Source organism: Saccopteryx bilineata, chromosome 1 (genome assembly GCF_036850765.1).
Source record: "Saccopteryx bilineata isolate mSacBil1 chromosome 1, mSacBil1_pri_phased_curated, whole genome shotgun sequence".
In the NCBI taxonomy this organism is placed as follows: Eukaryota; Metazoa; Chordata; class Mammalia; order Chiroptera; family Emballonuridae; genus Saccopteryx; species Saccopteryx bilineata.
Genome location: NC_089490.1, coordinates 109429137 through 109453659, shown reverse-complemented (window position 1 = coordinate 109453659; position 24523 = coordinate 109429137). Strand labels below are relative to the sequence as shown.

The following is a 24523-nucleotide window of genomic DNA, read 5'->3' as shown; positions in this document are numbered from 1 at the left end:
CAGGCCACTTAAACCAATTAAGTTAGAATATTTGGGTTTGGAATCATGGTACAGTTTTAGTAAAATAAAGCAAAACCAAAAACCTCCTTAACTGATTCTGATTTAATCAGGGTTGTGGCTCTAGTTCTTAAAGTACAGCTCCCTGGTTTTCCCAGGGTGCATGAGAATTGCATGAAGGGCCTGTTAAATAATTGCTGAGCTCTACCAACAGAGTGTCTGATTCAGTAGGTATGGGATGGGGTCCTAAGATGAGCATTTCTGTCATGTTCCCAGGTGCTGCTGGTGCTGCTTATATGGAGACCACCCTTGGGAGTACTGGCTTAAAGCAGTGGCAGAAACTTGGTTCTGCATTAAAATCACTTGAGAGGTCTTTTAAAGTGCTAATGCCCAGGCCACATTCAAAAACATGAGCTTCTACTAATTAAACATGCCAAATAATACCACACTATGCTAAATTAATTAAAATAAATGATAGGCATTATAACAAGACTTTGAGACCTTAGGAAAATTTCTTAACCTATGTCTCAGTATGTTGACTTAATACTGTTATTTACTAAATATGTAAAAAACTGAATGATTGAAAGTCTACAATCAGAGTCTACAATCATCTTTTGGGTATTAGATTTTTTTTGGTAGAAATATTTGATGGATCAGGGTGAACATGTTCTATTTGATTTTAAAGAACTTATTTCCTATCTTAAGTGGACAAAGGCTGAGGAGACAGATGGACATTTGGGGGAAGGAGACAAATCAAAAGAGAATCAGAGAAGGCAAAAGAGAAGCAAGAGCAGAAAAATGCTTTTCACAAAACAAGATATGAAGAGTATTTTGGATTTAAGACCAAATGAAAATTATGAGGTAAGATATCTTTAATTTTACTTTATAAAGTATTTTTTTTCTTGAACAAATTGATAGGTACTGAATTCAATATTTCTTCTTAGTCTTAAGCTTCTTATTAATTGGATTTTAGTTTAACTTTCAGAATAGTAAATACGTTTACATGGTTCCATAGTTGAATAATATATAATGGTATTTAGGAAGTGGTCATCTTCTCATCCTTGGAAACTTCCACTTACTTTTCCCTGTTCCTATAGGTAAGACAACACTTTTTAGTAGCTCCCCCGCCCACCGTGGGAATTCTTCTAGTCTTATGTTATGTAAATGCAAAATATGTGGACGCGTTATTTCTGCCTTCAGCCCTTTACTACATTAAAGAATTTATAATTGGTACCCTGTTATGTGCTCTACTATTTTCTTGTAACAATGTAATCCTGGAGATTTTTCTGTATTGCTATCTAGAATGTTTCCTCATTCTGTTTTCAACTATATACTATATTTTGCTATTGTTTAGATGTTTTCTAATATTGTATCCTGAATTCTTGCTACCTTTTTCATATAGTAAATTGTTATACTTTAATCTGTGCATTAACTTTTGACTCATCAGTTGGGTTTAAATAAATTTGAAAGCCATTTATTTTTACAAGGAGGTAGAGTCAAGTATTTTGTTTCTTTCTCTTTGAATTTCTATCATAGTCACCCATCTTCCCTGAAGCAAATGAATGCCTCTGACCAACTGGCCCGAATTGGGGAAAGATGAGTTTGGTAGTAAGGCACATACAAGCACACACAACAGATTGCTACATTTCAAAGTAAGTTACAAATAAAATATAAAATTCTCTACAAACCAATCACTGCACATCTCTACTTCTTTTCCTGTCATGGCTCCATATACTTTTCTAGAAAAAGTAAATTTCAGCCTGACCTGTGGTGGCGCAGTGGATAAAGCGTAGACCTGGACTGCTGAGGTCGCCGGTTCAAAACCCTGGGCTTGCCTGATCAAAGCACATAGGGGAGTTGATGCTTCCTGCTCCTCCCCCCTTCTCTCTCTCTCTCATTCCCCCCCTTTCTCTCTCTCCTCTAAAATGAATAAATAAAAAAATAATTAAAAAAAAGAATAAATTTCAATTTACAAAGTTAGATGTTGTCAAATCATATCACTTTTTAAAATTCTGCCTAATTTTAATTCCTTAATTCCCATGCTACCTGGCTGGTGGCAGATTCATTTTTAATTATAATTTAGTCCCTTCCCAGGGTCATATCAAACTTTGGATGTGGTACCTCAAAACTTGAGGTCATTTTATCTCCAGTTCATCATAGTAATAAATATTCTGTAGTACTTATCACGTAGTATTATAATGATTCAAGTATGTACCTCTCTCCTTTTTAAGAAAATTCTCCAGTGAGTTTCTCTAAGGGATGAATCTCATTTTATTCAATTTTGTATCATAGCAAGGGACATAAATATTTTGGGATTAAATCTTGGTTTAGGAGATACAGCTAATGATTTGTAACAAATGTACCCTTTAAGTACATTTGCAATCATGATTTCCATATGAACAAAGAAAAAAAGGGCTAGACCTAAGTGACAGAATTTATTACAGTACTTTTAACTTGTTTCCTTTGGCCATATCCCTAATTTCTTTCTTGTTTTTTTATTTTTTATTTTAGTGAGAGGAGGAGAGACAGAGAGACTCCTGCATGCATTCTGACTGGGCTCCACCTGGCAAGCCCACTAAGGGGCGATGCATTGTGCATGGGGCGTTACTCTGTTGCTCAGCAACCAAGTCACTTTTTAGCACTCGCAGAGGCTACGGAGTCATCTTCAGCGCCCAGCATGGGAGGCCAACTCGCTTGAACCCATCGAGTCATGGCTGCAGGAGTAGGGGAGAGAGAGAGAGAAACAGAGAGAAAGAGAGAGGGAGGGGTGGAGAAGCAGATGGTTGTTTTTCCTATGTGCCCTGACTGGGAATCGAACCTGGGACATCCACACTCTGGGCCAAGGCTCCACCATTGATTTCCTTCATATTCCATACTCTGGATTGATGCTTAATGGACAGTAATGTTTGTTCGGCTCTGAAACATGTTTTTTCCTGGCCTTGTCTGAAGTGAGTTGGAGGGGAAGCATGGCTTGAGGTTATGAGTGTGGATTTGGAAGCCAGACTTCTTGGTATTGAATTCTGGTTTTGTCATTTACTAGCTGAATAACTTTGTGTAAGTTACATCACTCTGTGCTTTAATTTTCTCATTTGTTATAATAGTACTTGATTCATAGGGTTGACATATTAATATCTGTGAGGTTTTTAGAGTAGAACCTGTCATAAAAGTAACAATTTTTATCTTTATCTTTTTCTTAGCCTGGAGACAGAGCTAAGGATGCTTGAATTTCAGAGTCCTTTAGAGTTCTAAGCTTATATCATCCAAGATTCGGTTAAACTAAGTCAAATGGAGACAAAGACTTCTAGGACTTCCCCAGAGATCTTCCTGCCCCTCCATCCATATGATAGATGATTTCAATACTTACCATATCTGAATACCTCCTTGAGTTTATATCTAGTTTTTGATCCTGATTCAAAGTTCCAGAAAAAAGATGCTCCAATATAATACTCCTATTTGGGCTTTAAGTACTATATATTCTTTCTTCTAAGAAAATTATTTTCTACATGTATCATCCCGTCAACATTTTCAGTCCTTTAGGGAATCTAAAACCCAAGATTAACTGACTGGTTATACATATTAGTTAATGGTAGCTTTGGTGCTAGCTGAGGATGTATAACTCTCAATTCAGGTCATGTCCCAGTTCGTTATGCTGTCTCCTGAGGTAATCTGTTCAACTTTGTACAATTTCATTATTTCCCTTTAATATGGAAAGTCTTTTCTAGTTAAGTCAGGCTTTTATTTTCTGGTAAAATTCACTCTTTGACTTTTTCTGAAGGTATTCCCATAACCAAACACACTTTATACTTTCTTAGTACATAATTCAATGTTTTCTTCTTTTCCCTGCAACCTCTACATGAAGCTTACACAGACCAACATTGTTGTAACCACTTTCATTTTCTGAAGTCTCAGCTCTCGATAGCTATGAATTTTTATTTGACAATTTTATTTCATATAAAAAATAAGAAATGCTTATTGAATAACTGCAGATACAATGCTAGAGACTGACTAGAAAAAATGGTTTATGCATTAAGGCTTCGGAGATACAAAAGCTATTTCTTCCATGGAGACCTGAGTTTGTGGAACAGGGACTCCAGCAAAGCAGTTTCCATTGACGTAGTCTTCAAGCATTTCCTTGATCTGTGGTAGTGGAAAGAATAAAAAATTAAGATGGACTTGGGTTTCTTGAGCAGCGATGATTACTTCCCTTAGATCTATGTAGTATGGGGCCTAAGAGAACTCATTAGTATGGTGGGAAACAAGATTCATTACTTGTGATTATCAAATAAGCAATCCTCTGAACTATCTGAATATCAGTGGCCCTATCCAAATAAATACATTTTTTTTTCTACAGTAACTTGCACTAGAAGCAATATGATGTCTATGAAGAATACTGAGCTAGAATTTTATGGAGGAGATTTGAGGGTTCCAACTGCATTTGGAAGTAGTGTGAATTGCTTACCTTTGCTGCAAGGAGCACTGTACTCAGCAATTGCAAACTCATCTGAGTAAAAACAAAATCATGAGGTGAAGTGAAAGGGATAGCAAACATTTATGGGATACAGATTAGTGAAAGAATATTGTGGGAAAAATTGTACTGTGTCAGAAACATCAGCATCGCTCATTTGATTCATTGCTGGCTGCTTTATATCATCAGTGTTTCAAATGCGTATGTTGTGTTTCTCTTTACCTTACACTTTTGAAGGACAGTGCAATATTGATTGCACTTACTTAAATCTAATATTGTCATATTCTTGATTTAGCTGAAGGGGACTAAATATCTTACAGTGTTATGTATTAGTTGATATATTTATACTATAGGAAGTTTCTACAATGTGTGTATAGAAGGCAATAAGAGGAGAATCAGATTTTATTCAGACAAAATGAAGTGATAAATGCTGTTAATATAATTAATTGCTCCTTTACATTTCTGAAATGTAAATTTCTGTGATCAGGAATGTAACTTCTATGTGAAAGTTCCTCAAGTTGCTCACACTCACCTGTCTCATAGTAATCATAGACTTTCACTATGGCTGGTTTCAGATCTCTTACTGGAATATCTTGTAGAAGCGTAAAGGACAAGCTTAGTGTATGATTTGTTACCTAGAAGGCAAAAGGGAATTAAATACAGAGGGAAGAGGGAGGGGGAGTAAAAGGGAGGGGGGCAAAGTAGGTGTAATGGGGGGGTACGTGGATGGGGGTGAGGGTCTTATATTGAGTGGGGCACTTAAATCCATGTTAACACAATAAATTAAAAAGTTAATTAAAATATATATATAAACAAAATAAAATAAAATTTGTTACTTCCAAAAAAAAAAAGAAAATCTGGACATACAAGTTCAAGTGTCTACATAGGTCATACTCTGATGCTCTTCTGCAAATACTTAACTAAGTCACGGAAGCAAAAACAACAACAACAACAAAACAAATGGAATTGAATATACTTTCTTCTCTCATCTTTGAGGTTAAATATTCATTTATTTATGGGGAAAAAGCTACTTTTAAAAAAAATAAATAAATGTAGTCCTTAAATTGTACAGAAAGCTCCCAAAGTAGAAAGAAGAAAGCCTCCCCAAATAGTTTCTTAAATAACTAAAACAAATCATATAGTTCCATCAATGCTAGTAGATGGCTTTGTTCATAGGGGGTGAATGATATATGATTTTTATTGGTTGAATAGCTTTGTTCATTTTTGATTATCCAGAGATTTGGCACATTTCATTTCTCTATTCTATAGGAATACTTGTGTTGATTCAAAAAGAAATATAAAAGGTCAATCCCTGTAGCCTTGTTTAAGTTTCATAAATTTGTAAACTATAGTATTCAGCAACTTATAAATGATAAACTATGTTGCAACACATAACAATAAAATTAGGTTGGTTTTTTGATGGTCTGGTCTTATTATTATTATTATTTTTAAAACAAGGTTTTCATTCTTTTTTTCCAGAGAGAGTCAGAGAGAGGGATAGACAGGGACAGACAAGAATGGAAAGATGAGAAGCATCAATCATTAGTTTTTCGTTGCACATTGCGACACCTTAGTTCTTCATTGATTGCTTTCTCGTATGTGCCTTGACTGCGGGCCTTCAGCAGATCAAGTAACCCCTTGCTCAAGCCAGTGACCTTGGGTCCAAGCTGGTGAGCTTTTTGCTCAAACCAGATGAGCCCACGCTCAAGCTGGCGACCTCGGGGTCTCAAAACCTGGGTCCTCGGCATCCCAATCCAACGCTCTATCCATTGCGCTGCCACCTGGTCAGGCGTCTGATCTTATTATTTTATGGCCTAAATCCTTGCTGAGATTGACAGTATTTTTCCCTTTTGTATTGTTGATTATTTTTTAAAGCTGTTTAAAAATACCCTTTTATTTGTTAAAAATAATCTGCCTAGCTGAATTTTCTTTGATTCACTTTGGTGACCATTCTTGATTTATGACACTTATAAAAACTGACACTTGCTTTTGTGTTCTTGTGTTCCCTGGTGTTGTTGATATAATTGACTCATCTAAATGTATACTCCCTTATTTTACTCAATATCTTCAAAATAACTTGAGGACATAATAAGCACATTTTGTGGAGAATTTCTTGCTTATGGGGTTCTAGAAATAGGTGTTTCTATTATTATATATAATAAACCATTTCTTTCTATATTCCCAGATGAAATATTCTTAAAGGAGGAAAGAACATTTACTGGAATTAATGTTAGATTTCTCTGATATTTAACATGGCAGTGATGTCTCCAGAATACTTTCACTTTCCTTAGAGGGATTATTGTCTATGTTTTTTGCAACTAGAGTGACAGGATTCTTACCTTGTCCAGGTAAATCAAAACATGGTTGTTGCTGACTTCTGTTCGGCTCACATCATTAGATCTTTCAAGCTAAAGAAAATTGAGACATTACAAATGTTAATAAACAGAAGAAAACCCTGTGGAGACTCAGAGAAAAGAACTTTTATTACTAACTTAAGTCTGATGGTAAAATTTCTTCAAATATTTTTGTTAGTAAAGACAATAATGTGGTAAAAATAAAAGATAATTGGGATATAAGGTTTTTATTAGTATGACACCTGGCCTATGTGTAAAGTTGATTTATTTGAAAAAAATGGGACCTAAGTATTCTAAACTTGGGAATTACCCATATTTCAAAGTTTAATTCACATTCTATTCCTTAATAAAGGAGGTGGCTTTTTTTTATTGTGTTAATTTATAACAATCTCATTTTGTCTGAACTTTTGTAATAATTGAAGTTTATGTCAATCTGTCATTTTCATATTTTTTTCATGGTTTATATTTAGATGCTTTATATTCAAGATTCTAAGCTACATGAAGGTAGGAAGCTGTTGACATTTTATTTCTAGTAAGTGTGGCTGCTAGCAGTGTGTTATGCACGTGGTGGACACCAATACAAACATGCTAAATTATATTTCTGAGGTTGGAGAAAGTATCAGTCTTTCATAGAAGTTAATTTAATAAGATTATAATATATATTATTTTATTCTGGAGATACATAAAACATTAAATAAAATAGGGACTCTTGGACTCGTAATAAACCTACCATTTTCACTGTTGGTTTCAGGGGACTAAAGCCAGAGACCATCTTCACATCAACAATCACCATGTTGGAGGTAGGACGGTTCCCAGTGTAACTGAAGATCCAGGGAAGGAAGGAATTGGAATTTTCTGTTACTAAATAGTCTTATTTTCTATTTCACAGAATGCACTCAACAACACTCAACAACCCTGAAAGGTACATAGGAATTTTTTATTTTATTTTTTAGTGAGAGGAGGGGAGGCAGAGATAGTCCCACATGTGCCCCAACTGAAATCCACCTGGCAAGCCCATTAGGGGGTGATGCTCTGTCCATCTGGGTCCCTTGCTCTGTTGCAACTGGAACCCTTTTTTAGGGCCTGAGATGGGAGGCCATGGAGCCATCATCAGTGCCTGGGGCCAACTTGCTCTCATTGAGCCTTGGCTGCAGGAAGGGGGGGGGGGAGAGAAGAGAGAGAAAGAGAGAGAGAAAGCAAGAGGGGGAGGGGTGGAGATGTAGATGTGTGCCCTGACTGGGAACTGAACCCGGGACATGCACATGTTGGGCCTCTGGGCGATGCTCTACCACTGACACAACTGGCCAGGGCCTGGGAGTCTTTCTAAGTCTCCTACCCAAGTGGTTCAGAAGACTGGCTAAACATTAGGATCTTCAGGGAACCTGTTAAGCCAGAGACCAGGAGTACTCTAGACCTGAAGAATCAGAAATTTACATGTGTCAACTCGGAGCATGCGCATTTTAAGGCTCTACAAGTGATGAATAGCTGGGCTTGAGACCTTTAATCTGTTGGTTATTTGTTACATATACTTTATATTCACTTCTTTCTCTGAATAGTGTTATAATATTCAGCTTATAATATTCTTGGGTATAGATACATTTTTTTTTTGTCCATTGAGAAATTTTATTTTTATGTATGTATTACATCTCTAGAAAAATAATTCCAGGACTTTCCCTCCTGTGCACTTTCATCTTGCTTTTTCATGGTCCATGATGCCCACCAAGGTTGTCAGTACAATGAAACCAAATTGATTGGATGAAAGCATATCTTTCTACCTTTTTTCTAGATATTTGAGTTGTACATCAAACCTGGGGCTGTGATTACTCCACACTAGTTTAGCCTTGGCCGGTTGGCTCAGTAGTAGAGTGTCAGCCTGGTGTGTGGAAGTCCTGGGTTTGATTCCTGGTCAAGGCACATAGGAGAAGCGCCCATCTGCTTCTCTACCCTTTCCCCTCTCCTTTTTCTCTCTCTCTCTCTTCCCCTCCTGCAGCCAAGGCTCCATTGGAGCAAAATTGGCCCAGATGCTGAGGATGGCTCCATAGTCTCTGCCTCAGGCACTAGAATGGCTCCAATTGCAGCGGAGCAACACTCCAGATGGGCAGAGCATCGCCCCCTAGAGGACATGCCAGGTGGATCCCAGGTGGATCCCAGTCGAAGGCGCATGCAGGAGGAGTCTGTCTGACTGCCTCCCCCTTTCTCACTTCAGAAAAAAAAAAACAAAAAAAACTTGTTTGCCTTTCTTTTTGGCATTGTTGATACTCGAGAACAGCAGCTGGGACATTAATGTGCACCATTAGGCAATACAAAGAGATGGCGGAAAAGCTACAGATATATTTTTTGTAGTCCTTGTAGCTATTTAAATACTGTTGTGTGTGTGTGTATGCATTTTTTCCTCAAACTTACTTTTTTTTGTGTATAATCTGAGATTTAATTATTGCCAATAGAAATTCTAACTAAAGAGCCACAACCTCCTTCTATTCTTGCTTTTCAGGAATTCCTTCCCACATTTTTTCCCTGGCTGCTTGATGATTGGCCATTATCATGAGCCACACAATAACTATTTGGACCCAGAAGTTCATGACCAGCAGACATCTTTTATCCGGGGAAGACAACAGCCCCTAAGACAGAAATTTGGGAAAAATTAGCCAAAATGTGTAAGACAACACCAGATTTCATCTTTGAATTTGGAATCAGAACTCAATTTGGTGGTGACAACTGCTTTGGCATGATTTTGATTCCTTGGATTACATAAAAACAATGAGCCCAAACACAGACTTGCAAGACATGGCCTGTATGAGAAGACCTTAAGAAAACAGAGTCCTGGCCAGTTGGCTCAGTGGTAAAGCGTTGGCTGGCATGTGGATGTCCCAGGTTCAATTTCTAGTCAGGGCACACAGGAGAGGTGACCATATGCTTCTCCACCCCTCCCCTTCCTCTTTCTCTCTCTCTTTCTCTCTTTCTCTCTCTCTCTTCTCTTCCCACAGCCATGGCTTGATTGACTTGAGCACATTGGCCCTGGGCACTAAGGATGGCTCTGTGGAGCCTCTGCCTCAGGTGCTAAAAATAGTTCTGTTGCAAGCATGGCCCTAGATGGGCAGAACATTGGCACTAGAGGGGTTGCTGAGTAGATCCCCATAGGGACTCATGCGGTTGTCTGTCTCTCTTATCTCCCCTCCTTTCACTTGAAAAAGAAGAAAACAACAACAAAAACAGGGGAAGGAATGCAAGAACAGTATGAAGAATGATGGGACTGTGAAGGTCATTGTTGGTGTTGGCAAAAGTGAGCTGGAGATTAGACAACAGAAGGAGTAAAGATTCTTCAGTGACTTTACATGTGGTGATTATGCAGATTTTTCATGAGATGACTAATAAACTAAGAACTTTAAGAAAATAAATATAATTCCTTGTTTCTGTTCTGGAATGGGCAAGAATAATATAAGATTTTATTACAGTAGAATAAAATTAAGATGAATCATTACATTATAATGAAATCAGAAATTCAGGTCAGAGGCAAGGGATAATGTTCTTCCTTTAGTTATTACTGAGAAAAATGAATAACCTTTAAATCAGGGGTCCCCAAACTACGGCTCGCTGGCCACATGCGGCCCCCTGAGGCCATTTATCCGGTCCCCGCCGCACTTCCAGAAAGGGCACCTCTTTCATTGGTGGTCAGTGAGAGGAGCATAGTTCCCATTGAAATACTGGTCAGTTGGTTGATTTAAATTTACTTGTTCTTTATTTTAAATATTGCATTTGTTACCGTTTTGTTTTTTTTTACTTTAAAATAAGATCTGTGCAGTGTGCATAGGGATTTGTTCATAGTTTTTTTATAGTCTGGCCCTCCAATGGTCTGAGGGACAGTGAACTGGCCCCCTGTGTAAAAAGTTTGGAGACCCCTGCTTTAAATAATGAGATGTGATGATAATAGAACTGGAGGCAAAGGATGTACAACATAAACCTCATCACTGAGAATTTCTATATCAGCATGAGAATACATGATTTTTTCAGTAAATGTAGTACAAACATTTGCTGCCTCAGCACTCTGCTTAATGAGGAGTGCCAGTAAGATTGGTTGTTATACCCAGAATTAGGTGATTCAGTTGGAAAGTTTTACCTGACATTCAGTGATATCTGGAAGCTGGTGTGGGCTTTGGGTCCATCACAAGTTTGGGGCAGAGTTTGTACCTCCAGAACAAATGGGAATTCCTCCTTTTCTGGGAGAATATTGTATTTCAAGGATGTCTGTAACATCAAAGACAAAGATGTGTTTCTTCCTTCCCTAGTATTTCTCCCAACTTTGTCAACTCTTTCTGCCCCAAGAGTCTTACCTGGAGGTAGACACATCCTTCTCCTGACACTGTCATGCTATATTCTCCAGGCACCTCTGGCAATGAAATCTGCTGCAGTAGCAAGCGGTTGTAGTTTTCTACTTGGAAATTTCTGGAAAATGTCCCTGAAGATTGGATGGTCACCTGTGCAGCCTTCCCAGTCCTGGTGAAAGTGGCTGCTCCATATTTGGACAAAGCATGGAGAGCCACCACTGTGTCCTGAAAGAGACAAGTGAGAGAACCACTTAGGTGTGATAACCCTTTGAGGGCTCCTAGGCCCATGTCAGCTGTCACAAAAGGGGTTTTGATTTCTTGTTTCCTTCACTATTTAAATATTAAAGTTCTGATTTCAATATTGGTTATAATCCTTAAATAGATGACAGTACTGTAACATTCACCTATCTTTCTTGAACTATATGCCCTAAAGTTTATTTTATTTATCAAGAAATTGATCCTTTTCTTTCTATAAATACATGTAGGATATGAAGTGTAGAAAATATATGTGAATGGGAATCATTTATTGGCATTGGCTGTTTGCCTAAAATATCTTTTTTATTTTGGTGAATAGTGATTTTATAAATCAGACAAAGAGTTTTTGTAAAGCTGAGTCATAACTATGCATTTTTTCCTTTGGATGATTCCTAAATATTAATTACTTGACACATAAAAATATCTAAATTTTATATATATATATATATGCACACAATATTTATACATATAAAATATAATTTTCTTTTCACTATTTAATTTTTTTACTTTCAATATACATATTGAGAAAAACAATAAGAAAAATTCAGTTATCACTCAAAGCATTTGAAAACTTGACAACTGTGGTCATATCTGTTACCACTCAACCAAAGTTCAGTTGTCTTCTGAACTCCAGATTAAATTCTACCCTGCTGCTGAGATCAGTGTCCTGAAAAAGCCCAAAGTTCTTTGCAGCCATGATCAAGGTCATGCTTGAGTTTGTCCAAAAGAAATAATAATTATAATTATCTACTTGATTTATTGACATCTTTATTTGGCTCTTCCTCTTTTACTGGAAGGTTGAATTCCCCTATTTTCATGTTTTCAATTTTCATCAACACTGAACCTGGGTAACATCCTTTAAATAATGTATAAAAAATGAATGCTAACCATTCTAATACAGAATTATTCAGTTTTTTCCATTTATATGAAAAATAAAACAAGTACAATGGAGAAAGGATGAAATGGCATTTTGTCATTACTGTTTAGGCTAACATCTAAATTCTTTGAAGATAAGACTTTCTGCTGTATACATATTGATGAATTTCTTAAATATAAAATTAAATACTTAGAAGTCTGAATGGATAAAAATAGTTCTTTATGTTTTTGATAAGTGGTTAAAGAAAGCATGACATTTGTCAGCTTTAAAAGAAACCAGTTCAAGAATAAACAATTTTCGAGGAGAAATTATTGAGGGCTGAGTAGTATTGCTAAGAACAGCCTGAAAGGGACTCTTAGAACTTCCCAAAGATTGATAGATTTTTCTTTTTCCTTTTTTAAAAAAACATTTATTAAAGGGCACAATGAAATAAGGAAGGGTTTAGGTTATAAGAAGCAACAGGAGAGCCTAGGCGGAGATGCTTTGGCTCTCTGGAAATGTCATACGAAAAAAATGCGACTCCGCGGGGCTCAGTGGGAAAAAAGAGGGTCTTGATGACAGGTTCAGGGGGTTAACCTGGGATGAGGGGCTGCTGCCCACTGCTCCCCTGGTTGCAAGTCTCAGGAGGACCCTTAGGATTTAGGAGAGACGCTTCAGTGTGTGGCGGGGGAAGAGAGAAAGGAGTGAGGTGACGGCATGGGTGCGCCCTAGGAAGGGAGATGGGCAGATTGATAGATTTTAAAATTCATTCTGCTATGACTATTGGTAGCGGTGCCTCACTATTTCAGGAAGGCAGAACTGTTACTAGAAAGAAGACCCTGTGAGAATACACAGGAATGGGTGCCAGAATTTTAGGCAATTTCTTTTTAGCTCTCTTTGACTTTCATTTTCCTTTATTTTTCACTATCCCTGAACGCTAATAATGTTTTCCTCATTTCAAGTTATTCTCAGCTTTATTTATTTATTTTTATTTTTTATTTTTTTTGTATTTTTCTGAAGCTGGAAACGAGGAGAGACAGTCAGACAGACTCCCGCATGCACCCGACCGGGATCCACCCGGCACGCCCACCAGGGGCGACGCTCTGCCCACCAGGGGGCGATGCTCTGCCCCTCCGGGGCGTCGCCATATTGCGACCAGAGCCACTCTAGCGCCTGGGGCAGAGGCCAAGGAGCCATCCCCAGCGCCTGGGCCATCTTTGCTCCAGTGGAGCCTTGGCTGCGGGAGGGGAAGAGAGAGACAGAGAGGAAGGAGGGTGGGGGGTGGAGAAGCAAATGGGCGCTTCTCCTATGTGCCCTGGCCAGGAATCGAACCTGGGTCCCCCGCGCGCCAGGCCGACGCTCTACCGCTGAGCCAACCGGCCAGGGCCTCAGCTTTATTTTTTATTCCTGGATGTGTTTATGTCTTGTTCAGACCTTGTGATTACCTGAAGGTGAAGTAAAAGGTTTAGAAATATTACACACCTGGGTAGAGGAGAAGCCCCCTCGAGAATTCTGTTGCTTTGTGATCCACCTCACAATGTGCGATGCAGAAGTCAGCTCCTCCGAGGTGGGGGCGGGCTGGGCCGTGAGGTGAGCGAGGAGCACATAGGACGTCATCTCCACCTCAGCAGAGGGAGCCTGGGGTTGGTAAAAGAGCCCCACTCGTTCCCTGGGTTTCTGAGGTCGTGTCCAGTGAATAGAATTATCTGGGGGTGAGAAAAATAGGTTTACAAGTGACTCCATGCTCACATTTAACTTAAGGTAGTCAAACTTACCTAAACCAGAGCTGAAGTGAGGATTGCATTCCTATAATCATCTCTGGAACCTAATCTAGGTGATTTTCCTTCTGTGTAAATCTGAACGTGGTTTCTTTCTGCCAGGTTAAGGCAGAACATGTTGCTGAAGTCAGAGGAGAGGTTATTGAGGGCTGAGTAGTATTCCTGGGAGCAGTCTGAAAGGGACTCTTAGAACTTCCCAAAGATTGATAGATTTTTTCTTTTTTATTTTTTTTAAAAAACATTTATTAAAGGGCACACTGAAATAAGGAAGGGTTTGGGTTATAAGAAGCAACAGGAGCGCCTAGGCGGAGCTGCTTTGGCTCCTGTATTTGGGGCCTGTAGCCATCCAGGTTTATAAATGGTTGCTACAGTTGAGTTGGTGGGAGAGCAAATAGCAGTTCTCTCACTGGTTGGCATCATTTCCTATTTCTGATATTTTCCAGACCTAATCTGGTGTTTGTTAAGTGTTCTATAAAGCCTACCCCTAGAAGTTTCTTGTGAGGATCACAGATCACTTGAGATAATGGAGTTGATGCTCATTAGATAGAAAAAAAAATACAGTGATTCTTAAAATCCCAAATACTGAGAAGGCTGTGAAATACTGGGAACTGATTTACACTGCTGTGCAAAGTAAAGTGCTCTTTGGAGAGCAATCTGGCGATATCCAGCAATGGGGAAGATGTGCTCAGACTACCAAGCAGATAGAAGGAGATGTGTGTATTCATTGCGGCATGGCTTGTTATAGCAACCAATAAGAAACAAGCAAAGATCCAAGAGGAGAGACTCTCCATATAAACAATACCTTTTTTACTTTTTATTTATTTATTTATTTATTTATTTATTTATTTATTTGCAAGAGATATAGAAACAGAGAGAGGGACAGATAGGAACAGACAGACAAGAAAGGAGAGATGAAAAGCATCAATTCTTTGTTGTGGCCCCTTAGTTGTTCATTGATTGCTTTCTCATGTGCCTTGACTGGAGGAGGGCTGCAGCTACAGCAGAGCAAGTGACCCCTTGCTCAAGCCAGCAACACTGGGCTCAAGGCAGCGACCGTGAGGTCATGTCTATGATCCCATGCTCAAGCTGGAAACCCCGCACTCAAGCTGGTGAGCCCGTGCTCATGCTGGATGAGCCTGCGCTCAAGCCATTGACCTAATGGTTTCGAACCTAGGTCCTCTGCGTCCCAATTTGACACTCTATACACTGCACCACTGCTTGGTCAGGCTGGATATCTTTTTATTATTTGCATTTTATTTTTCATTTCTCCGACACGCCCTCCCCCATATAGACCATTGTTTACAGAGAAGTATTGTGTAAATTGGAAAAGATTTGTCAACATTATCAGTTTTGTGAAATGAGCATAAAATACCAGAATTTATTCATGGGGTTACTTCCTTCAATCTTTTGGTTTAACATGATCTGATTCATCAGGTAAAGATCGGCTATATATTGAGAACTGCTAATCATAGTGGCTTGCACTTTAATAATACTTTCTATGTGCCATATGCTGTACTAAGTGCTTTATATGGATTAACTTATTTAACTCTGACAACTCTATCAGGTAAATACTATTATTATCCCCATTTTATTGATGAAGGCACTAAGTGACTTGCTCAAGGTCACATAGGTAATTAGTTTTGGTGCTGGTTTCCGGAGGCCAAGCTTCTCACTACTACAATATACTGCTCCTTATCTTTTGATGTGTGACTTGATTAGGAAATCCCAGATTTTATAATGATATAAACAAAAGAAGAGACAAGAAGGGGATTACAGGAGGTAGACACAGGGGGTTTGTGTAATGTTGTAGTATTTGATACAGAGAATGTGGGATAGGAGAAAGATTTTGGCTCTGCTCTCACCTTCCTTCACTGCCTCCTCACTAAGCGACTTGAGGACTTCGTTCCTTTTTTCCTGGTTACCTGCCAGGGCAAAAGCATAGGCCAGCAGTGCCTTGGTGTAGACATGGCTTCCCTGGGGTTCTTCTTTTGCTGACTTCCAGGCTGACTCCAGGCAGAACAGGGCATTGCGGACAACAGGGTGCTGTGAAAAGAGAAGAAGAAGGGATCTGGCCTGTGTGCACAGGGATATCTCTATCTTAAGGATAGCAAGAATAGTATTTTTAATCTGTTATCCTCACATTTGTAAAGCAGGAATATAAGGCATATCTTCAGAATTCTGTGTGTGTATGTGTGTGTGGGGCTGTTAAGGAATGAATAGCTTAAGAACATCATGGGGAAAGTGTATCTTCCTTAATGAATTGAACACTATCTCTCTTGATCTGGGAAACATTGGCATTGCCTAGAAGGGAAACTGACACTTGGCTTTTAGAAAGTGATATTTCAGTGCACCCAGAATTATGCTTCAGGAGGTGGAGGTGGTACCTACAGTGACAGGAAGAGGAATCTCCAGAAGGGCGATGGTGATATAGGCAGAGAGGGTCTCTTCGTCTTCTACTCCACCCTGCGTGGATGAGTGAGAGAGATTTGAGTCATTTGACTTCTGAAAAGGCTCTTCATCAGCTCTTTGTTTTCATGGAATTTATCCTTACTCATATTCATCCCCATGGGGCAAAGTATCACAATCAACCTATCCAGGTTTTATATTTTTCTGATACCTTCCCTAAAGAATTCCTACACTATTACCCCCTCTCTTCATCCTTGTACACATCCAAATGGACAGATCAAAGCTCTGAGTACACTTCACCTTCATGGCATTGTTGAGCAGTGATCCAGAACTTCTGAAACAGCCATTGTCCTTCTGCTTTTGAGAGAGCCAGGTGAGGGCTTGGGTAATGTGTGCTTCATCAATGAAGATGTGGGCTCGAGCCTGGGCAAAAGTCTTCAATACAAAGGCAGTGAGCCTGAGAGAGGAGGAAGTGATGATGATATTTATGTTACATAAATGGTTTTACAACCACTTTGAAGCAACAAGCTCCATAGAATACTTCTTACAGTGATACGTCTTGTGTAGTAGAGCCCCCATTTCCTTTGGACTACTTGATTAAATTGCTAGACTAGTATTTCCTTGCTGACTCACTTCTTTGCTACAAAGTTTAAGTACTTCTAATGTTAGTTTTTAAAAAAATCTTATTTCAGTAAGGCTTTAAATCTTTTTTTCTTTAGAGATTTCTTTCTGTGGACGGCAGAATCTTGTCATAGACAACTCTTATGTGCAATAACAACCTCTAATATTGTTTTGCCTTAGAGATTTTTAAACTGTTTTGTATCATTGATCCTTCTTATTTCTTTCTTCCTATTGGTGAATTTATTCTCAGTCAACTTGAATATGATCTAGAAAACATAATATAACTTAAAATGTACATGATTTAACTAGAACTTATATGATATGTTCATTGGCTGTACCATTAAAAAGCTCATGGTTATGGGACTTAGTTTAGAAAAAATTAACTATTTAGAAAGAAGACTTTGATGTATTAACAGGATGAATTTGGGGGACAAGTGTAGCATATAAGTATTTGAATCTCAGCTTTTCTGCTTGTGACCTTGCTAATCTTGCTATATTTATCTAGTATAGCCAACTATAAGCTTAGTAATAAGTATCTGATAGGGTTACTGTGAATATAATTATGATAATATATATAAATGAGCTGGCATAAAAATAAGAGGTCCAAAAACTCTTACCAGGTATTGCCTGTGCTCCCGCTATAGTTCTCCCCAAAGGTGCTATAAGAGCCATCATGGTGCTTGTAGTTCAGCTGTCTCTGGTAACCTGGAGTCAAGGTTAATGCAACAGCATGCAAGATCGTTCATGATGCAGCCAAAGAAACACCAAAATGTCTGGGCCTTTCTTGTGATAGTTTCTAAATTTTGCTGTCATATGTTAGAAGGTTCTGAATCTTAAACATTTTATTGGAGAAGGGACGCTGGGTAGTTGTTATGAAATTAACTGTCATAGTATTCTTATAAGAACTATCATAGTATGATAAGATGATGTATCATAGTATTGATAAGTAACTCAAGCTTATCAGGAAATCCAATCTATTTTTAAAGTAACATTGTGAGGTCTTCACTCACTTCATTCTATGACTCACCAGTATTGAGGTAGCCAGTGGCCTTGGACTTGATCTCTGGAGTCAGTTGCTGTGTTTCATTTAGATAATTCAGAACATAGATGTTAGGAGCAAAGAGGACCATATTCTGTTCTCCACAGCCATACGGCATTTTGAGGAGATTTTGTGTGTTTTGCATTGCAGAGCTTAATATATCACCTAGGAAATGGGAGAGATAGGCAGTCATAAAACTTATAGATTATAACTTAGCAGAATCATTAAGAAGAAATAAATTAATAGCTGAGGTGAAATGAGGATTGTTTTGAGAGGTAAGTCAGGGACAGAAGTTTGATTGGAAGCAACAAACAAAACTAAAAAGGAGAAAAGTTTAAATTATAATTGTTATTTTGAGAAAGTATTCATAGAAAAATATGTAGTAGAAACTGTTGATATAGTAGAATGATCTACTAAGGCTGGGGTCTCACCCAAAACTGAGAAGAAAGCTCGGGCAGATTCTTCTACCACATTTGGTGGCAGCTTAAGAGATAATTTTTCAGATAACTCAGCACCTAGAGAAAGAAACAAATCAGCATAATGAAAATTATTTCTGCTATGTATCTTCCTGAAGTGATCTAAGACCAAGAAGTCAGACTTATGCCTTGTACCTAAACTTCTGAAATGTTTCTTTTGATACTCCAGTTTTTTATATCTTAAATGTATATGAATAAGATTCTGAATTTTTCAGAACTTCTACAACCACTTTTACCCTTCGAGTTATATTCCAAAAGAATTCTACACATTTATAAGTGCCCCTGATGTCATTCTACGGCTAATATAAAATGGCTATCACAAGATGATATATTAAATGTCCATCCCCACCTGCCTTAGACAACAGTTGCATTAAAAAAACACCCTTATGTATACATAGAAAAATAAAAATACCCCAGAAGTTCCTGAATTCTACAATAATGCTTTCATCAAATTTCACCAGAAAAGAGGATATAGTATTTTTATGGAAGCCCTAGACATAGGGGTGGGGGTGAAGATGAATAGTAATTGACTCATCACAAATAAATAATTGCTGCTGATAAGCATACATTTACTGCCATTTTAATGTTGGTGAATTACACGAAGATGAAAAAGAAAAATGTAAATATTTATCTTCACACTAATCTCTTCCTCATAGATTAATAGTAAAACTTTTGTCAAAGGGTACAAAATTTCAATTACGCAAGATAAATAAGTTCTAAAGATTTATTATGTAGCATAATGCCTATACTTAACAATATTGTATTATATACTATAACATTTGATAATAGGATAAATCTTATAATAAATGCTTTATCACACAAAATAATAAAGAGTGGGAGGGAATTTTGGAGGTGATGATTAGGTTTATGGTATAGATCGTGGTATGTACTTAAATCTCCAAACTCATCTAGTTATATACATTAGTTATGTATGTTTTAAAATTATATTAATTACATATGGTCATAGAATTAAATTTAAATTAAATTATATAATTAGATATATAATTATATATTAAATACATATATAGTTATGTTAATTATGTATATATTATTTGTATGTCAAAAACCTCTATTACTTTCCAAAAAAGAAAAAGTTCTGTAGGGAAACAGATGCCATAAGTAACACAAAAGACAAATTACCAACTCAAAGCAAATATTTATAACTTATCCAATAGATAAAGATTCAGTGTCATACAGCTGAATCAGAAAAATGACAAACTACTCCCAACATAGACAATCAAGGATATGAAAGCCATTCACAAATATGCACAAATAAGCTCATCCTCACTTGTAATTAGAGAAATATAAGTTAAAACAATATATTGTTTCATTCACATTTTTGGTTAAAATTGAAACCTTGGATGGTAACAGATGATGATGATCATCATGGAGAATGTAAACTGATGGAAATACAAACATGAAATTAGGTAACAGAATCTTTTAGTTCTACTAAAACTAAGAATATACCTCCTGCTTTTGAATCAGGAATTTCTTATTTTGGCATCTACTTTAGGTATGCTTGTATATATACCTAAGGGGGCCTGCATTTACAGGGTGCATGTACAGGGTGGAGCAAAAGTAGGTTTACAGTTATGGGTATGAAAAACACAGTTTATTCTTGTATTCTTATTAATTATTGTATTATTTTCCATACGAACAATTGTATTTATTTATTTATTTTCAGTGAGAGAAGGGGAGATAGACAGACTCTCACATGCACCTTGTCCAATATCCACCCAGCAAACCCCCTGGAGCTGATGCTCTGCCTATCTGAGGCAATGCTTGCAACTGAGCTATTTTTAGTGCCTGACGCAGAAGCTTCACAAAGACATCTTCAGTGCCTGAGGCCAACGTGCTCGAATCAATTGAGCCATGGCTGTGGAAGGAGGAGAGATAGAGAAGGGGGAGAGAGAGAGGGTGGGGGAAGGGAGATAAACAGTTGGTCACTTCTGTGTGTCCCGACTGGGAATCAAACTGGGACTTCCACACGCCTAGTAGATGTTCTACCACTGAGCCAACTAGCCAGGACCCATTTATTTATGCATGCATGTATTCATTTATCCATTTATTCTGACAAATAGTTAGAAAAACCAACTTGGGAATGACTAAAAACCAAACAGAACTGTGATATATTGATAGTATGGAACCAACGGGAACTAAAAGAAATTACCTAGATTTATAATTTAACAAGGATAATTTTTTTTTTTTTTTTTCTGAAGCTGGAAACGGGGAGAGACAACCAGACAAACTCCCGCATGCGCCCGACCGGGATCCACCTGGCACGCCCAGCAGGGGCGATGCTCTGCCCACCAGGAGGCGATGCTCTGCCCCTCCGGGGGGTTGCTCTGCCACGACCAGAGCCACTCTAGCACCTGGGGCAGAGGCCAAGGAACCATCCCCAGCTCCCGGGCCATCCTTGCTCCAATGGAGCCTTGGCTGAGGGAGGGGAAGAGAGAGACAGAAAGGAAGGAGGGGGGGGTGGAGAAGCAAATGGGAGCCTCTCCTATGTGCCCTGGCTGGGAATCGAACCCAGGTCCCCTGCACGCCAGGCCGACGCTCCACCACTGAGCCAACTGGCCAGGGCCAACAAGGATAAATTTTGAGACAAATTACTACTTAAAAAAACAATTTACAGAATGAAACTGATGCCATATATGTAAGTCATACATACACAAATTCATCTACACATCTGATTTCTAAACATACATGGATGATCATTAAAGTTGTATTGAAAAAGACTGTAATGAGGTGACATTAGCTTTTAATATGAAGTTCTGGTTGTTTTTTTTTTAAGAAGAATTCATTTTTGTAATGGATAGGTAATTAAAATTAATTCTAATAAAACTGTTGATTAGCTCTAGTTATAAAAGAGATAAATTAAAATAAAAATTCAGAATGGGAAGAGAACCCATGATAAAAGGATTTGGTGATAACACTAAATTCACTTAAATGTAGTAATAAGGTTAAACAATCAGGAAATTAGATTTTTAGAACACATTTTATAAATTTTAATCTTGACAATATAAATATCATACTGGACAGATATCAGTGAGTAGGCAGAGAAAGACAAGGTACACATGTGCTGTTGGTTTAACATTAGTTTGAGGTAAGAACACATTGTATCGATAAATTTCCTAGTGCAGTGGTCAGCAAACTCATTAGTCAACAGAGCCAAATATCAACAGTACATCGATTGAAATTTCTGTTGAGAGCCAAATTTTTTAAACTTAAACTATATAGGTAGGTACATTCTTTATTGAGGTAGCGCCCACACGTGGTATTTTGTGGAAGAGCCACACTCAAGGGGCCAAAGAGCTGCATGTGGCTCGAGAGCTGCGGTTTGCCAACCACTGTAGTGTACTATATTTCTATAAATGTTTCGACTAAAAAATTCTTCAAGATAGAGTTATATATTTTATTATAAGCTTCTTCAGTTCCTGCCAAATGACTGACAAGACATTAGGTTCAGGATTGTTGTCAAACAAATGTTGACATGACAGCAATGGTACAGGCTATGACAACTTTTTTTGGGGGGAAATAACATAGTCCCGTTATCAAATGCTGTTGGTTCTGCAAAACTCAGTGGTGGTCTGAATTTAGCTACCCATATATTGTATTACTGAATATTCAAGGAAATATCCCCTTGGCAATATTCTGATTCTACCCACTTTCTACTTATAACCACATTATACACTGGTCAGAAAGACGTTTGGTGGTTGCACAGGTACCGTAAGAGAAAATGACTCTGATGCATTAGCTAAGGATATTGTTTTGATCCAATTACTTCACTTCTCTAAGATCAGTTTTCTCATCTGTCAAATGGGTTAATGTTTTTTTTGGCTTTTTATCTACCTCATAAAGTATAGAAATAGTATATAAAATTCCTTAAACTTCAAATGTTATACAAACTTCAGTCAACTGTTCTTTTAATTACTAACACTAAGTTTTACCTGATAGGCAAAGCAGGGAGTTGAATGTTACTTCCTTCTGTAGTCCTTCAGGCTTTAGGTGAAAAGAAAGAAAAGTTAGAGATGAGAGTGGACTGACTTTCAGGATTATTGTATTGGTAGGGTAACCACAAATTTCTTGATATTAAACAGAAGTGGAACTTATTTTTCAAATGTATTATATAAAATTCTTTTTAATTTTTATTTTTTGAGAGGGAGAACGAGAGAGACAGGAAGAGAGAGAGAGTGTGAGAGGCATCGACTCATAGTTGCTTTCACTTTAGTTGTACATTAATTGCTTCTTGCATGCACCTTGACTGGGTTAAGCCAGTGTTCCCTTGCTCAAGCTAGTGACCTTGGGCTTTTTACGCCAGTGACTCTTGGGCTCAAACTGGAGAGCTTTGGGATCATGTGGATGATTCCCTGCCTCAAGCCAACAACCCCATGCTGATGAGGCTGGACTCAGAGATAGCAAACTCAGGGTTTTGAACTGGCAACCTCAGCATTCCAGGTCGTTTTATCCACCGTACCATAGCCAGTCAGGCTGTATAAGTACATTCTATAAGTAAAAGCAACATGAAGGAGACAGGTTGGTAGATGAGAAGTGAAGGGAAATTGTGAAAATAAATTAAGAGAAAGAGATGAAAAGAGACATAGAAACAGATACAAATATTTATATCTGTAAAGTAATATAAAATATCTCATGACCATATATTATTTAGCCCTTTTTATCTAAAAATTATAGTCTTAAGTAGATTCACCATTGTTCTTATTCATTGGTGACCTATCAAATGGTCAGGCTTACTCACTTCAACCAAAAGCGCCTTGATGATTGTGTCTTTCTTTCCATATTCAGGGACCACAGCCACTTCAGTCCCACACAGTTCTTGAGACTCTAGTGCCTCTGCACTCACGGTGAAATTCATATTCCCTGAAGAGAGGGCCAATTAAAGATGAGCACTATCTCCTCTTTCCTCCATACCTCAAAACTTTAAGATTTATAAATATTCTGTAACTTCTTTTTTTTTTGGTTTTATAAAAACATCGGAGCAGGAATAAAAGCAGCATAAACTAGATAATAGTAATGCTGAACATCCAAGGTGGAGAGTGGAAGTAGGTATATCCATCTAGAAATCTTAGAATAAAAAGGAAAAAAAAAATCCTACCATCTGGGGGCAGGACATCTTTGTCTGAGGGAGGTAGAAATGGATATAAGAATCCCACTGCTACATAATCCTTGAATGGTATTGAACAGTATCTAGGAATCTGCCCCTTACCTAATGACTTTGGGGTTATTGCCCATGACACGGTCTGTCGTTCGTTCCCACAGATGCAGTGAGAGTCTTGTTCCTTCTCCCCTGGGACTGCTAGAAATTCAGGGGAGGCTTCTAGGTGCACACTAACCTGAAACCACACATGAGGCAAAGATAGGAGATCAGAGGAGGAAGGGGACCAATGGGAGAATGGCTTGAAAGAAAGCATTTTGGAGGAGTGGTTAGATTTTAGGTTGCCAAATATTGAAGACCATATAAGTCAATTTGAACTGTAAATAGGAGTGGTTTGGTTGGTATAATCTGCTCTTTCATACGGTGGGACCAGAAGTGAGGGAAAGTCATGTTGACTGTGGGAGGTCTATAACTTTGGCCTGGAATCTTGACCATTCTTGCAGTTTTCCCAGCAGAGTATTCAAGGTTTATGAATAATTATGTTTTCAGTGGAGGTAAGATGCTTAAAAATCATTTTTGACTAAGGATACATGAAAAGTTAAATATATAGGAATGCAGAGGTTGAAACCTTATAGAATCCAAGACATGTAAATGGAGCCTAACAATTTTTAATGTCCATATCTGAAATCTTCATATGACACAACTTTCTTAACCTTAGAAGATTGTGGTAAGAATCAGAAACTTGTTTCAAGTTGCAAATCTGGTGTTTGGAGATATCAGCAACTATAGTTATGAGTATGCTTATGAATATCTGATAGCATTCTTCCTCTGGTGAGAACGT

At 37.9% G+C, this 24523-nt stretch overlaps 1 protein-coding gene across 1 annotated transcript in view; it reads right to left on the bottom strand.

Annotated features, from left to right (window-relative positions):
* Window positions 1-3919: 3919 nt before the first annotated feature.
* LOC136327210 (alpha-2-macroglobulin-like) overlaps window positions 3920-24523 on the bottom strand; it is a 48572-nt gene continuing 27968 nt past the window's right edge. Inside the window, exons 20-36 of the mRNA XM_066264167.1 lie at window positions 23794-23920; window positions 23326-23447; window positions 22520-22571; window positions 18525-18608; window positions 18082-18258; window positions 17672-17759; window positions 16734-16890; window positions 16416-16490; window positions 15890-16070; window positions 13732-13955; window positions 11145-11363; window positions 10931-11058; window positions 7547-7637; window positions 6802-6870; window positions 4995-5097; window positions 4457-4498; window positions 3920-4134 (exon numbers count right to left, since the gene is read on the bottom strand). Coding sequence (XP_066120264.1) covers window positions 4118-4134; window positions 4457-4498; window positions 4995-5097; window positions 6802-6870; window positions 7547-7637; window positions 10931-11058; window positions 11145-11363; window positions 13732-13955; window positions 15890-16070; window positions 16416-16490; window positions 16734-16890; window positions 17672-17759; window positions 18082-18258; window positions 18525-18608; window positions 22520-22571; window positions 23326-23447; window positions 23794-23920 — 1956 coding nt within the window. The 3' untranslated portion in view covers window positions 3920-4117. The remainder of the gene's footprint in view (window positions 4135-4456; window positions 4499-4994; window positions 5098-6801; window positions 6871-7546; window positions 7638-10930; window positions 11059-11144; window positions 11364-13731; window positions 13956-15889; window positions 16071-16415; window positions 16491-16733; window positions 16891-17671; window positions 17760-18081; window positions 18259-18524; window positions 18609-22519; window positions 22572-23325; window positions 23448-23793; window positions 23921-24523) is intronic.